At 40.2% G+C, this 16543-nt stretch overlaps 1 protein-coding gene across 3 annotated transcripts in view; it reads left to right on the top strand.

Moving 5' to 3' along the window:
* fanca (FA complementation group A) overlaps nt 1-16543 on the top strand; it is a 39705-nt gene that overhangs the window by 18211 nt on the left and 4951 nt on the right. For 2 of the 3 annotated variants that reach the window (XM_030052965.1, XM_030052963.1), the window contains exons 24-35: nt 305-404; nt 998-1185; nt 10966-11062; nt 12345-12548; nt 12747-12820; nt 13060-13188; nt 14070-14151; nt 14793-14968; nt 15097-15202; nt 15375-15434; nt 15541-15645; nt 16308-16423. In XM_030052965.1, the coding sequence (XP_029908825.1) occupies nt 305-404; nt 998-1185; nt 10966-11062; nt 12345-12548; nt 12747-12820; nt 13060-13188; nt 14070-14151; nt 14793-14968; nt 15097-15202; nt 15375-15434; nt 15541-15645; nt 16308-16423 (1437 nt within the window). The remainder of the gene's footprint in view (nt 1-304; nt 405-997; nt 1186-10965; nt 11063-12344; nt 12549-12746; nt 12821-13059; nt 13189-14069; nt 14152-14792; nt 14969-15096; nt 15203-15374; nt 15435-15540; nt 15646-16307; nt 16424-16543) is intronic. The other variant, XM_030052964.1, reaches the window with a different exon arrangement.

The raw sequence follows: 16543 nt of genomic DNA, 5'->3' as shown, positions 1-16543 counted from the left end.
TCACAGAGTTGATGAAGCCTACATAATATCTGCAGCCCTAATGCACACTAAATAGAGAATCTGTGGTCATATGTGGCCATACACGTATGACCACAACCATGTAATCCAGGCATGATGACTCACATCATATTGAAGATAAATTGAAACCAGGTCTGGGAATTTTGTCATAATGTCATATGTCATAATGTCTATTTAAAACTGAGTGCGTTGACCTTTTGAAGCTCTGTAATATCTGTCTTCTGTAGTTTGAGATTGCCTCTTTGTTTCTGGGTTGTGATTCATGGTGTGCTCTGTGTGCTTACAGGCAAACGCCATGGGCCTGCAGATTTGTTAGTGCTCTGCTTGGTAACACACAGCTGCTCTCCAGCCTCATCCACAGACTCTGGGACCTGTTTCATAACCAGGTACAGAACCGGCTGTTTCTGTGGACTCTGTGTCTCTGTCTCTTTTTGACTCACTGCCTGTAAAGTCTTTTTCGCCCTTTTAAATCTTTTCTGTTTCTTCTTTAGATTATATAAAACTTTATTGATCCCCCTTATGAAACTGGGTTGCTGTAGCAACCAGCAGTAGGATACAACAAAGAAAAAAGTTAGTAATTTTTAAAATAAGTTATAAGTTAGTTTTAGAAATAAGTATAAATAAGTTTAGAAATATGACTTACAGCATGTATGTAGGATGTGAAAAAAATAACTGCAACACACAGCGACAAGAAACGTTTCATGAATATCATAAATTTTAATGATATGAAATTACATGCAATACAAAAAAATGAAAAGTATACAACATTAATATTTATAACAATATATATAAATATGAGAATAAAGCAGTGTATGTAATTGTTCATGTGCAAAATGTTTTTTTTCCCAATGTTTCTTGCTTCCTTTAATTTCTTTCATCCTTGATTCCACCCATCATCCTCCTCTTTACCTCTTTTTTTTTTTCTCATGTCACTTATGTCAGTAAATACACTCCACATTTTACAAACCTGTGTCCAAAGGGCTTGTCGCTGAGTGCTGCACACATACTGGGCCTGGGAGCGTTTGTGGTCCACCTCCAGGCCTGCAGTTCCCAGAATCCTCTGGTGCAGTTTGTCCCCCCGCTGCGTCCCGAGCTGGTGCCCATCACCGAGGCGCTCGCCGTGGCCCTGGTCTGCCGCACACACACCGACATGCTCTTCTGCATCAGGTGAGGGGCAAGACCACCACTGACGATCAACAGGACAGCAGCCATTTTGACTTGAACACAGGTGTTACTAATGACATCATGATCAGTAACACCTGTGTTCACCTGCTGTTTCAGGTCAAAATGGCATGAAATCCTCAGCTGTGAATTCATTTAATTTCAAGACGCAAAGATTCACAAAACGGCAAGTTCTCTGTTTTTGTCCAAGAATCATATTGTTGTCAGTGGAGTTATCACGATACCAGTACCAGTGAATTTCCACGATTCTTGATACCCGTTTTGATACCACAGCAAAATAAAAGAAAGAAAAGAAAAAATCCCATTGACTTCATACACTCCATTATTAAAATCTGTTGAACGCTCAAGTATTGAAGCCCTCGGGTATTTAAAACAAACAGTAAGTCCACTGTGTCTAAATAACATTTTTTTTTTAGATTGCGCAGAATTTAATTATCCGTTCAGATTAATGGCTTCCCATAGAAAACCAATTCTAAAATAAATCAGTAAGCAGTCAAACTGCATCATATCATATGACAAACCATAGGAACATTTGCAGTCCTGTTTGAAGGTTAGTTTGTACATCAGAGTCTTGGAGGTGTGTGTGTATGTGTGCAGGCTTGTGATAAATGAAGTCACTGACATTGTGACATGAACCTGATGCGAATGCAGAATCCTACTGAATGGACCTGTGTCAGTGTTGTTGCACCCACAGAGAACACAGTTTGTCATAGTTTTTTCATTGGGTGAATTCTTTAGTTGTGATACAAAATGAAACCAGGCACTTTAATGTTTGTTATAATCCTGGGAAAGTGGGCATAACGTAATTATAGAATGACCGTCGCCCCATAAGAATAAACTGTCAAGATTAGTTGTGAACAGTGTGTGTTTAATTAGCAGTCACTGAGAACAATCAGTGTTTTATCCACCAACCAAAGACAAAGAAGTCAGACAAAAAAAAAGAAAAAAGAAAGATAACACACTGCACCTCCCATTACACATCACAGGAAGAACGGATCAGCTTCATAGATGCTGGATCATTATCTAACTGAATAAGTGTGTTCACAGCTTCAGTGTTGTCTCACCGAATTTAAATTACAATGAATGTTTTAAGAATGCATGCGGTGTGACTTACAAATATAGAATACATTTTGATAAGTAATATATTACATATGTAAATCTGTTATGAATGTTGTAATGCCTGCCTTACTCTGAACAACGTTAAAAACACTTGCCTTGCCTTGGGAAATACAAGACAGATGGGTTTAAACTCTGTTGCTCTGTAATTTATGAGATGAGGTGTAATGTTTTTAATAGCATTAGAATATTTCACAAACCATTTCACAGCATATTCAGTATTCAGGTCAGTTTCTGTTTATTGCGTAGTTTCAAAAACACCCCAACATATCAACAGATTAGTACAAATTAACTATTACGTCTTAAATAATTAATGTACAAAAAAAATGAATGCAAACATTTATGCAGCTGCGCCACTTTGCTGTGCTTCAGTCAAAAATATGGGTATTATGAATAGGTGAGTCTTTACAGTTGACAAAAGAAGCTGTTGAAAAACACAAAGGCCTGTTCAGGATGACAGTGGTCTCATTAGTGTAATAAAACAAAGGCAAGACAAAAAAAAAATCCATAATTTAAACAAGGTGTGCAAACTTTAAGCCATTTCATCATGGGACACAATTTCTGAAATATTGAAAGGTCAGAAAGAGTGAAATCTCTGCACACATTAGACAGAAATGTTAGCATGCAAAACGATAAAGAGGTCACTTGAAAAGAAGTGGAGCATTTCTACAGGCTTTGTTCTTCCCTGTGCGCACAGATCACTGAGCTACTCGTTTTAGTCGGAAGAGCACCTTAAGCTGCTGAGAAATCTCTCGCATTTTAAGTCCATAGATGAGAGGGTTAAAGAGCGGCGGGATGACCACCAACAGAATAGATGTTATAACACGAAAAATATGTGGTGTGTTAGGGGGAACTCGGTGCTGAATAATCTCAAATACAGAAATGACAGTGAAGTTAAGGAAAATAAACAGGTGTGGCAGACACGTCTGGAGCGCTCCTCTTCTGAAGCCTTTGGACCTTTTGAGGCAAGTTGTCAGTATCCTCGCGTATGAAAATATGATAAATATCACAGGCGGGAAGACAGCAATCACCAGTATCAGCAGGCCGTATATGTTGTTCATTCTCGTGTCTCCACAACTCAGTTTGACCAGTGAAAAATTATCACAAGTAATTCTTGCCAGTGTAAACTTGCATAGTCTCAGTGTGGCGGTCATAACAGCCGCACCCCCGACTTCACAAGTAGGCAAAAGCCAAGCCAAGAGCAACATTAACTTGACAGTTTGTGTCCTGATGAAGGTGTGATATTGCAGTGGTTTACATATTGACACGTACCTGTCAAAAGCCATCGCTGACAGCAGTGTGAATTCTGACGCAGCGTACACATACAGTAAAAAGGCCTGGAAGATGCAGGCAGAGTGAGAAATGGTTTGCTTAGTGGAGAGTAAGTCGATTAGAAGTTTGGGGTAAACAGCTGCACTTCCTAAAAGTGCGTTCAATAATAAAGCAGCAATAAAAATGTACATGGGTTCATGGAGGCTCTTGTGAATACAGATAACACATAAGACAGCGGCATTACTGCAGATTATGAGAATGAAGAGTGCAAATGTCATTAAAAAATAAAAATATCTATATTTTAGCAGCTGTACATGCCCTCCAAGTGTAAGATGTGTAGCATTTATATAGCCGTCCATGTGGTGAACTGTTGTAGCTCTTTTCTCTCTGCGGTTGAGCACTGTAATATAAATCTGACATTATTACATAGTTGCACACACCAAACCTCCCATTCACTCTCTCTGTTCTCTCAAATGCTTTTTGTAAATGATCTCGTGATGAAGCCACATGTCAGCAGCAGTGTATTGATTATGCCTGCGCTTTCAAGTTCTTATCAGGTTCCCCCATCCTCACAGGGCCTCATTACAATCTCTGCACGGTTCCCCCAGGCACCAGCTGACATCAGCACTTAGTCCACATTTGTTGTAGAGGACTGACCCAATGCCATTACAATTATTTATTTATTGCTTTTATTACTTACTAAAATTATTACTTATTTATTTATTGTTGCATCACTGATGTGCCATGCTTCTCTAACAATTCTGGATTTGCACAAAGTGTAAAGATGTGGTGCTGTTAGGCAGTACTCCAGTCTTGAGAGGCAAAACCTCAAAACTTGTTTTATGTTTGCATATTTATTTATTCCTAAAACACTAAGGGTAATTCCAACACCAGATAGATAAACTTCATATCTTACTAATGAGTTCTTCTGCATTGCTCACGCCTGCTGTGAAATCAGATCAATGTTCTACATGAAACATTTTAGCGTTGATGCATCATTAACATTTGGAAGATGAGACATTAGTATAATTACCCAGAAACAAACAGGTTTGTACGCTGTATTTTACATTGTGTGGCGCTTTTGTCCGTCAAATTTGATGGGAAATTTGCTGGACAGATTTACAGCACAAAAACAGGAAGGGGACGCTGTTACTCCGGTGCAGATGGAGCTGCTTAATTTTCAGAAACAGTAGAATTCCTGTGCATCCTGCCAACCAATAGACAGTCACGGAAAGTACCTGGAAGATTTGGAAACTGCTAAAATGTCCAGGAAATATTAGTGTGTGCTAGAAAATGACAGTTTGTCCATTTGTAAATTGCACATTTTTAGCGGCTGATGCTCCGTCTCAGCCCCCATTCATACCCAGTGATTGTGTTTTGGCGCTCTGTAGTCACATGTGTGTGGAAGGCCAAACACATGAAAAACATGTCATTTCGTTACATGTAAACAAATTGCTGTACAGTGTACAAAAGACATTGACAATTGACAGTTTCATGCAGTTTTATAGCTATTCTGCTATTTTGTCCATTTTGAATCATTCAAAGATGACTCTCTGTGAGCAACAGCTAACAAGTGCATAAATCATTGAACATGTCCTTGAGGAGAAAAGTTGGAAAACACCCAACATGACCCTGCATGTGTTCTGTGGAAACGAAAGAATAACAAATATCATGCTGACCATAGTAAATATTTCACAACAAGCACTACATCATCTGGGAAGGTGCGCGTGGAAGTTGAATTGGAAGTCGGAGCTAAATTAAGCAATATTACATGTACAGTACAGGCCAAAAGTTTGGACACACCTTCTCATTCAATACATTTTCTTTATTTTCATGACTATTTACATTGTAGATTCTAACTGAAGGAATCAAAACTATGAATGAACACATGTGGAGTTATGTACTTAACAAAAAAAGGTGAAATAACTGAAAACATGTTTTATATTCTAGTTTCTTCAAAATAGCCACCCTTTGCTCTGATTACTGCTTTGCACACTCTTGGCATTCTCTAGATGAGCTTCAAGAGGTAGTCACCTGAAATGGTTTTCCAACAGTCTTGAAGGAGTTCCCAGAGGTGTTTAGCACTTGTTGGCCCCTTTGCCTTCACTCTGCGGTCCAGCTCACCCCAAACCATCTGGATTGGGTTCAGGTCCGGTGACTGTGGAGGCCAGGTCATCTGCCGCAGCACTCCATCACTCTCCTTCTTGGTCAAATAGCCCTTACACAGCCTGGAGGTGTGTTTGGGGTCATTGTCCTGTTGAAAAATAAATGATGGTCCAACTAAACGCAAACCGGATGGGATGGCATGTCGCTGCAGGATGCTGTGGTAGCCATGCTGGTTCAGTGTGCCTTCAATTTTGAATAAATCCCCAACAGTGTCACCAGCAAAACACCCCCACACCATCACACCTCCTCCTCCATGCTTCACAGTGGGAACCAGACATGTGGAATCCATCCGTTCACCTTTTCTGTGTCTCACAAAGACACAGCGGTTGGAACCAAAGATCTCAAATTTGGACTCATCAGACCAAAGCACAGATTTCCACTGGTCTAATGTCCATTCCTTGTGTTTCTTGGCCCAAACAAATCTCTTCTGCTTGTTGCCTCTCCTTAGCAGTGGTTTACTAGCAGCTATTTGACCATGAAGGCCTGATTGGCGCAGTCTCCTCTTAACAGTTGTTCTAGAGATGGGTCTGCTGCTAGAACTCTGTGTGGCATTTATCTGGTCTCTGATCTGAGCTGCTGTTAACTTGTGATTTCTGAGGCTGGTGACTCGGATGAACTTGTCCTCAGAAGCAGAGGTGACTCTTGGTCTTCCTTTCCTGGGTTGGTCCTCATGTGTGCCAGTTTCGTTGTAGCGCTTGATGGTTTTTGCGACTCCACTTGGGGACACATTTAAAGTTTTTGCAATTTTCCGGACTGACTGACCTTCATTTCTTAAAGTAATGATGGCCACTCGTTTTTCTTTAGTTAGCTGATTGGTTCTTGCCATAATATGAATTTTAACAGTTGTCCAATAGGGCCGTCGGCTGTGTAGTAACCTGACTTCTGCACAACACAACTGATGGTCCCAACCCCATTGATAAAGCAAGAAATTCCACTAATTAACCCTGATAAGGCACACCTGTGAAGTGAAAACCATTTCAGGTGACTACCTCTTGAAGCTCATGGAGAGAATGCCAAGAGTGTGCAAAGCAGTAATCAGAGCAAAGGGTGGCTATTTTGAAGAAACTAGAATATAAAACATGTTTTCAGTTATTTCACCTTTTTTTGTTAAGTACATAACTCCACATGTGTTCATTCATAGTTTTGATGCCTTCAGTTAGAATCTACAATGTAAATAGTCATGAAAATAAGAAAACGCATTGAATGAGAAGGTGTGTCCAAACTTTTGGCCTGTACTGTATATATATATATATATATATATATATATATATATATATATATATATATATATATATATATATATATATATATATTTATATATATTTTTTTTTCAGTAAAATTACCCTTTGCAGTGTTTACAATTTCCAGCCACCCTGTTGTTATTTCCTGGTTTTAGCTTTCTAAATATCTGTATTGAACTGACAATAAACTGTCTTCCCCTTCACCCCCTCTCTGCTTCAGCTTCATTCAAAATTTCTATGAAACTGCACATTCTGCAGATAAAACAATCTAACTTTCAGATGAGTTGTTCGAGTGCCTCTGTTGCTGCAGCAGAAAAAGTTCATTCAAAGCAGCCTACCTTGTAACTGAAAGTCTGCTGCTTCACTACATTTTCAATTAGAGATTAGATTAGAGATCAGAGACAAAATAATCCGGGTAATCCAACCACAGCCTTGTGAGAATGAAATGCATTCTCATTTCTATCAAAAAAAAAAAAAAATTCCCTTTTTGTGGTTTTGTGCAGGCGATCTTCCGTGTGCTCAGCTGGATTGGCCTTGTGTGTTTTTCTTAGTTTATTTTCTCAGCACCTCAGAGATTGCTTTATGCGATTGAAGTGGAGAATTTGTTTCAGTTATTAGCAGAATGTTACACTGGATGTACAAATGGTGTAGTTTTGAAATGCTATCACTGCAATCATCTACATTAACTTTGTCATTCCACAAAAAAGGTGGATGCAGAGGTGTGTGTGTGTGTGTGTGTGAAAAATCATCATTATTAATTCTGTCGTGCCTCTGATGTGGCGTTTTTAGATGGATCAACTGTGTAAAGATAGCATTAGCTTGACAAAACAGAATCTGATCTAATTTTCAATGCATCATAAAGAGTCTGGGGAGATTTCTGGGAAGCAGTTGCTTTTATGTAACTGTGTCGGCATCAAATTCTGCTCAGCAATTCTCTTCATCTTTGTTGTAAGTGGCTGCAATTGAGAACTCAAAGGGCAGAACCTACATGCTGTGTGTGGACGTCAAATGGATGAAAGTTAACAGCAGTTTTTCACATTTTTTGAACATAAATGGGTGTGAATTGTGGTAAGTTAGCCTTGACTTCTAAGCTACCAAAACACATTCTGTACACACTTACATTGTGTAGAGCTGATGGTTGTGACTGTTAGCTAGAAATCAAAATCGGAATGGCGTGGTCCTTTAAAAATGCTGCACATAGCATTTTTAAATAATGATGATAAACAAAAGACATTGACGTGTCTTGAACTTTGACTGTAGTTTTAATTGGAATTCATTAGAATGTTTTTTGGCCCATTTTTATAACACATAATAAAACTACAGTTGGCCAGATGATAGCTGGCTCTAAGGAGTGTCCCTGTTTGTTTGGGCTGATGTCGTTCTAATTGCTCTTCAGGGGATGAGGAAATACTGTGGACAGAGGACCTGCTGTCCAAATCAACATGTTTACTCTTTTCCATTCTACATCAGGGGATATGGCACAGTGGACCACTAGTATACATGTTACCTTAATTACCAGTCATTCTGCAAAGGCAAATTAGGAAATTACTCTCTCAGGCACCTATTAACAATATGTAAGGATACACTTTTATCTGGTGCAATCAACATCTAGTTTTTATTTGTAGACTTAATAAGGCTATCATGTTTGGTAATTACTAAACAGTGCGTGATGTGAGCCTTTGTTTTTAAAAGTAGACAACCTTTGACATATGTGTATGCACACAGATATGCACTCCCTTTTGAGGTTATTTTGTACCAGGGTGCAAGATTTCCACTGGTAGAATTTTTGGATTTAAAGAGGTTTATTCCGGAATGTAAAAGTCAGGAAATTTGATAAATTCTCTGGTGGAGTCAGGGAATATCAGCAAATTTAACACATAGGTCACTTTAACCCCTCTAGTAACCTTTTGGAACTGACAAACAGTATTATCAAACCAGGCCATCCGGGCCATCGTGGGAACCCTGACTGTAAGCTCCTTTTCGTCGCAGTTTATTTGATTTACAAAGTGGAACATTTCACTGCCCTGTGTTGGCCTGCTTGTAGATTAAAGCCCCTCCCAGTAACCTTTGCCCAACTGAGGAGCATTGGGTGGGAAAGTTCTTAAATTCTCTGTTATAAATGAACTTTTGAATGTGTCTACTCTTGTTTCTAGAAAATTGGTATTGATGAAATGTGTGTATGTACACCTTTAAGTAATCTGTCATAATAAATACGACAGTTTCTAAACTACCATCATGCTCTTACACAGCCACTTGTTAACATTAAGACTGGTCCCTAATGAACCATATACTGTGTGGTACCAACTGTCTGTTATACTGAACATGGCTCAGACAAAGATGGAAGAAGAAACTTTATGAGAAAGAAAATTTAATCACTTTAATCCTTAGTGCTGAATTAACAAAACAAGCGAGCATGGGCCCCCCGCTGCTGGTGCCATGCCGGCTTGATGCATGTGGGAATGCAAGTCGTGGGAGACTGGCATCTGTATGTCTTGGCATGAGGGCGGCGCCGCAGGAAATGTGATAAGGTCACCAAAGTTCATCCTGTGGGGAGCATGAATGCACTCACCAAATTTCATGGGAATCCATCCAATAATTTTTTTGTGATATCAAATTTGACATTTTGGCTTAAGAGCGGCTCTAGACAAAAGGTGATGGGATCATCAAAAGTAATATCTTGTGTGCAGATTTGACACAAATGAGCTCTTGAGGTTAAAATCTAATCTCTGGGCAGTGTGAGTGTGTGAATGTGTACTGAGCTGTTATGGCAGTCTGCCCAGTAGATTGGGGGGTATCAGTGCTGAGGTTTTGGAGGGTGGAACTAAAGGAAAGGTGATGCTGACGCCAAAATTGACAGGGTTCATTCTGTCGGGAGCATGTGTACAAATTACTTGGCAGTCGGTACATTACATGTAGAGATCTGCTGTCAGCAAAGTCAAATGTTTGACTTGAGGATGGCCTTAAAGGAAAGGTCACGGGTCACCAGAGTCCACCCGACCATCAGCAGTGACATCACAGCAAGCAAAACTAAATCTGCATCATGTCTGCATCACCCACTTTAATTTGTTGAACAGTGGCGCTTTTGTGCTATTGATACCGCCAATGATATTTCAAAATGCACAATGATTTGGAGCAGTGCTAGAAATGTGTTGTGTAATCAACAATTTAATTCTTCGGGGGATATTGGGCTTCATCACTTTGACCAGATTAGTTTTTGTGCAGAGGCATGTTCAGGTTGGTGCTTAAATCTAAACACATTCTCGAGCATAAGTGCCATTTTATAATTCCTTTGGGAAAATGCTTGCACACACAACTTCTACTCATATTTGTTGTTGAGGGTCCAGGTCCCCGCTCTAAGACTAGGAAGAATAGAACTGTTATTAATACCACACTCTTTTCCTTAAATTTTTGTTACTAGAGCTAGTTTTACAGCTAGTAGAAGATTTCTGCTGAAGAAGTAATACTTTACAGCTTGTCCATAAAAAGTTACGATGATCCAGGCACTCAGAAAGTGCAGGAAGGAACTTAAATTAAAAAAAAAAAAAAAAAAAAAAAATCTGTTTTAGATTCCCTCTTGTACCCTTTTTTGAGCCTGGACTGTCTTTAACTTTTTCTGGATTGCTTCTCTTCCTAGAGATCCAAGAGCACCAACTATTCTTCAGTACCTCATTCTTGAGTGCTTAATTTCCATTTCCTGTTTACATCCTGTACTTTAAAAGGACTGAGCAGCTGTTGGCTTCACGAACCCAATGAGGGGGTTTCCTCATGGAGCCTACTGTGGGAAACTGTAGCTAACACACTGAAGGACTTACTGAAAATTATTTACATAAATTATACCCTCAGGGTGGGACCCAAAGAGACTGGCTGGTAAAACTTCTAAGGTGTAACCATTTTCAGTGTCATCATGTTGTAATGTTGTCATCATTACAATGTTGTTTGACCCATGTGCACTTTCCATGTTGCTGACTAGGTTGTGTTTGGCCGCTGTGTGCTATGGGATCTGCAGAGGGGACTCACTGCCTCAACAACAGCAGCTGGACTACATACCTAAGAGCCTCTATAAGAAGGTAGTACTTTCTGTTAGTCAGTCGAGGGATGATGCTCACTGTTAACACTGACCACAGCTAATAGGTTAGGGGTTTCATTCCCACTGGGGACACAATATTCAAAATGTATGTCTTTGCAGCTCTTTTTTTATATGGTAACCAGCCAAATCCAGGTCAAAGCAACAGGGTACTCATGTCTGGCAGTGGTTTTAAAATGGAAAACAAACGTATATATTTATACAAATACATTGTTTTAAACTGTAAACTGCTGTAGAGTACTATGCTGTTATAAAATGCACCGATTATACCGTCAGCATTCAAGCCAGTCCAGTATTTATCACATTAAACTAGGCTCAGCTCCCTTTCCAGTGGTTAAAATGAGCAGTCAGTGTTCAGCTGTCATAAGATTAAAAAAAAAAAAAGTCAGGTTGCCAGCTGATTAGTGTAGGCATATACCTACAGACACTCCATCCCTTATCTCCTCTGCAAGTCAAGCAGAGAAACTCAAACTGAGAATTACTCTTGTTTTATTTGAAAAGTGTGGATACCCTTCAGATTAAGTAAGAATCTTTCATTTACATATAAATAAATGCCAGTATTGCTATCTCCCATTGCCAGTTAATGTCACTCAACCGATATCCAGTTCATGAAAGCTTTTACATTTGCTGTTGTTGTGTCTTGTGGCTCTTTTCTTTGGAAAAAAAATCTCTGGTGCACAGAAAGTGATGTGTGTTTTGTTTTGAACACCAGCTGTTGGTTTGACTTCAACAGAAATAGAAATGTGTTAGCAGTGATAGCCGCCATGGCTTAATGGACCAAGAAAAGAGCGCCACCTACAGAAACTCACACCTCATCAAGAGAAAATTCAAGGACAAAGAAAGTACTGGACACACTGTTGGGGAACTCATGAATTGCTCATCTTACGTTCAATAAAACCGCCTCCTGTTTTAATAGCAGAAGCCTCTACCATCCTCACAGTTGGATTTCAGAATTTTCTCCTTTTTGTCTTTGAGTTCATTCAAACTTTTACGAGTTATTTTACGAATGGTCCTTTGTAGGTACTTACGGTTGTTTAGCCCACAACTTACAGAAAAATTAACTCCCAAATCAAAATCTGTGTGAAGCCTCACCTCTAATGTTGAGTTCTCTCTAAGTAGTCTGCCTGGTCTTTGGTTGCAGGTGATGTCACCACCCATAGAGTACAACAGGTGGAGACATCACCTGCCACCAATGACCAGGCGGACTACTTTTGGGTTTAGATCCTCTAAAGACTAAATGCATGTATCTGTGTCTGCATGTTCAGCTGCTATACCTCATCCCAAGACTGCTGCCTGAGGCTAGAAGGACTCCCCTCACTGGTGAGAGTCCAGAGGGAGAGCTCCACGAGGAGAACCACTGTGGACTGTGGAGGAACACCACAGACGCCAACACGACCTGGAGGAAGTCGGCCTGGCATTTGTGGAAGCACGCTGCTTTCCGTCAGCTAGTGCAAATACCACAGTATCAGGTAAGAGAGAATCTATTGGTCAAATAATCCTACAGTCTTATAGATTATTAGTCTTGTGAATTATTTTGTAAAGAACTGCTTCAGTGAATTTTGGAGAAGAAGCAGTTGGCCTTGTCTTGAGTGGGTCAAACTGGTTAACTGGTTTATCTCACCCATTAAAAAAATCCTGCAGCTAAAAGATTTGTTTCGTTTGTCAAGTTGTCTTTCTCAGAATGGCTAGCCACTGAGCTCAGAGTACATCGGAGTAACGATGCCCTGCCTGACCCAGACAGGTAAGGAAGAATTACCTACACTGCTTATTCATTCAGTTGCACCATGGCGAGGCTGAGGCCGGTCGCACAGAGACACGTGACATGAACACGACTTTCTTAACGATGCGTTATTTGTTGGTGTCATGAAACAGGGAAGAATTATGCAACATACAACCAGTCCACCCAAGCTTGAATCCACTTCGAGGCGAGACCAGTGTTGGTGTTTAGTTTGACCTTTTGCAGTTTTTCCTGTGTTTTAGGCAGGAGTACCAGCAGTGGGCCTGCATGGACTTCTACCTGTCCTGTCCTGAGGAGCAGGGAGGATGTGGAGGAGACATGAGAAACCTCTGCTCTCACATCCTCAACGCTGTCATGGACCAGCAGGCAGGGTTGGTATAACTGATTTCACTGAAACCATACATGCAACTTAAACTAATGCTTACTGCCGTCAACACACACACACACACACACACACACACACAATAAACTGCATGTGATACCTCTTTACTGTGGTGTAGTTGAAAGGTTTTTTTTAACATCTGTAAGAGGCTTTTTTCACAGCAGCCATTTAACATGAAATAGTAGGTAAACACAGGTGTTACTGATGACATTAATGAAGGATCTGTTCCATTATGGCCTAACGGAGCCAGAACCATGGCGGTTTTCCTGCTGGCTCCCTGGAAGGACTGTGCTGCGCTTAACGGAACAGAACTTAAATTAATGGCATCAGCAACACCTGTGTGTTCTTGAAAAAGGAGTAAAGTTACTAGTTTTAGAATCAATACAAGTCAAAGTAAAAAGTTACTCATTTAAAAGTAAATGGTTTATAATACTAACGCCACCAAAGCCAGCAAACTAACTAAACAACAATCAGGCAAACGCAAGTTAAGCGAAAATAAGGAACATGGAATAAGAACTTAGTTGAGTCTGAATGGTTCTCAACTGCATTGACACTAAGAAATGATTGCAGCTTTGATATAATGTTTCCTCCACAAGCGTATGCAGGTTTGATATAGATGCAGTTTATGATTATGTCCACCTATGATACAGTTCTTATGAATAACCCTGTATAATCTCTAAAGCCTGTGATTTAAAATTTATAATAATTAATCAATACATGCTTAAGTGAAGACAAAAATACTGACTTTAGAACACATTAAAAAAATCTGTGTTACATTAATAAGAGTAGATATAATTCTTTACTTCCAATTATAATGTGAATGTTATAAACAAAAATAATGATATCACTGTGCTGCATATTTTGGGTTAGCAGTGACCAAAACCAGGAAAAGTTGTATCATGGAGTGTCAGAAATGGGCACCTGTCTTCCAGACATCCTTTCCAGATTACAGGTGAGTGTGTCTGTGTGTGTGCCTGCATGCATGCATTTGTATTAGAATTAGGATTAGATTATCTAAAAGCTGTTTCAGAGTTATTTCCGCTGAAACAGGATTTTTTGGCACACAAATTCTTAGTTTTAAAGATGCTTAAAATAAAATGTCTTTGGTTGTATAGTTTCCTGCGTGTGTTCGCGTGGTGGTGAAATCTACCCTAAAATGTGCCCTTTTTAATTTTTTTTTTTTTTTTTTGGTGTAATTCCAATTATTCATGAATGTACTATCAGGTTGTTTCTTCTGATGCAAGGCTTCTATGCGGAAATTACTGCTGGATCTACTTTCCAGTTCAAATAGGAAAATAATAAGAAAAGAGTCATTAAATTTCCCTTAAAATGGGTCATGGGACTTGTCACCCAACACTCAACCACAGTTCAGTGTTGTGTTAGATTAAAATATTATCTAATGGCCTCTTTAATACATATATTTATACGGATATTGGCCTTCAAAAACTAATTGCTGTGCATTTCTGTTGTGTTTCAATGTCTTGCGTGTCCTTTGAAGCACATTTAGCAATTTTGTGAGCCTTGTCAAGCAAGCCTTGAGTGAAGCTGCTGGAAGTGCAGCCATCTCATATGTGTGTGTGTGTGTGTGTGCAGGAGCTGCTCTATGACATGCAGGTGAGCAGTCACTGCAGCGCCCGCAGAAGCTCAGCTGATGTGTGTGACTTCCTGTTTGAACTGGTGTCCCAGAGGTGTTCGTCTGCACTGACCTCTGACTCACTGAGCATCAGCAGGGAGCTAGGCCTGCAGCACACACTGCACGCGTGGAACAGGTACACACGTACACACACACACACACACACACACACACACACACACAGGTACACAGTATGCAGATCATGTCTGGTGTCAGGACACTGAAGTATTTGTGTGTGTGTGTGTGTGTGTGTGTGTGACGCAGAGTATTGCTGGCGCTTCCGGCGGTCTTGTTTGTCACCGTAACGAATGAAGGAGGGAGGACGACCCTCGACTGTCATAACCTGATAGAACATATCAACCAGCATCAGGTGAGCTGCTGGACTGTTTCTAAAGATAAAGCTCAGCAAAATGAACAAAAGCTAAAGATGCAGACTTTATGACGAGCAGTATGAGGATTAGGAAAAAGGCAAAGGTCAAAGTTTTGCAATTTCTCTGTCTGTGTGGTTTCTTCTCTCTCTATCAATGTTTCTTGTGCATCAGAGGAAGGTGTGCTTTCCGGCCGGCTTGCTGCCCTTCCATCTAACAGCACACTTCCTGAAGGTGAGGACCCACTTTCTAAAATCTGGAAGATGCATTGTATGTCAAAGAGCTCTCATGAGATTAGACCAGATGGGAAATATTCACAGCAGTTGGTTGGTTTCCCCAGGGCGTGCTGACTGCCGGTGTCCGCTGTGGACGCTCCTCTGAAGAGGTCAACAAGGCCTGGTCCCAGATCAGTCTGCACTGTCCTCTGCTCCTCGTCTCTACAGTGGTACTCTCTTTTCTTTGTGTGGTTTCTAAAATTAATGAACCTTTTCATGAGTCAAAGGATGTTGCTTTAGACTTAGATCAATATGTGTTTTTCATGGCCGATAACAAGGCTCATAATTCTGGCTTGTAGCTTCTGATAGCTGCTCTGAGCAAGAATAATCTGCTGTAAACTTTGTCAAAAACAGCTGTGGGTGATATATCTTGCATTTCTGGGTCCACCTTGCTGTGCAGTTTGTTTTTTTCTTTTGCACAGATAACTGGTCAGAAGTAGGCGATGTGATGTCATGTTGTGTTAGGTCACTAAAAATAAAAAAAAAAAAAAAAAAGAATGCCCTCGGCACTCATGGCCTAATCCTGTTTTGAATGCTGCTTGCATGTTTATTGGTTGAAAAAGTTTAATTGCTGTGTTTGCCTGCCGGACATTTCTGTGGCGGCAGCATAGAGCTAAACCTTCTTGGGACTGTAGCTTCTAATTTCTGTCACTAATTGTTAAATATAGAACATTTTCATGATGCATTTGCTCCTCACATCCTCTGTCCTTGTGCATTTAGCCACAAGGACTTTGTCTAAAAACTCTTACTTTTACTCTTCTTGCTTTTGAAGGCAACACTGTTCATGTACAGTTGTGTCGGTTGCCTGTTCTGTGTGTGTGTGTGTGTTTAGCACTGGTGGGAGCGTTTGTCTCCAGTGCTGTTGTCACTGTGGCGTCGTCTGTGTGGTGGAGAGCGTCTTCCAGAGCAGCTGCTGCTCCTCGCTGACTGTCAGCGCTGGGCCTGCAGGTAAACCCACTTCACTCCTTATTTATCTACTTAACCAGACTGTTTTAGACAAATGCTCTGGAAGTGGTGCCCAAAACTGGCCAATCTACCCTGACTTTTAACACATAACAATAATCTGTT

The sequence above is a fragment of the Myripristis murdjan genome, chromosome 6, assembly GCF_902150065.1.
Source record: "Myripristis murdjan chromosome 6, fMyrMur1.1, whole genome shotgun sequence".
NCBI lineage: Eukaryota > Metazoa > Chordata > Actinopteri > Holocentriformes > Holocentridae > Myripristis > Myripristis murdjan.
The sequence above is the reverse complement of the archived record's forward strand: the minus strand, read 5'-3'. Positions and strand labels throughout refer to the sequence as shown.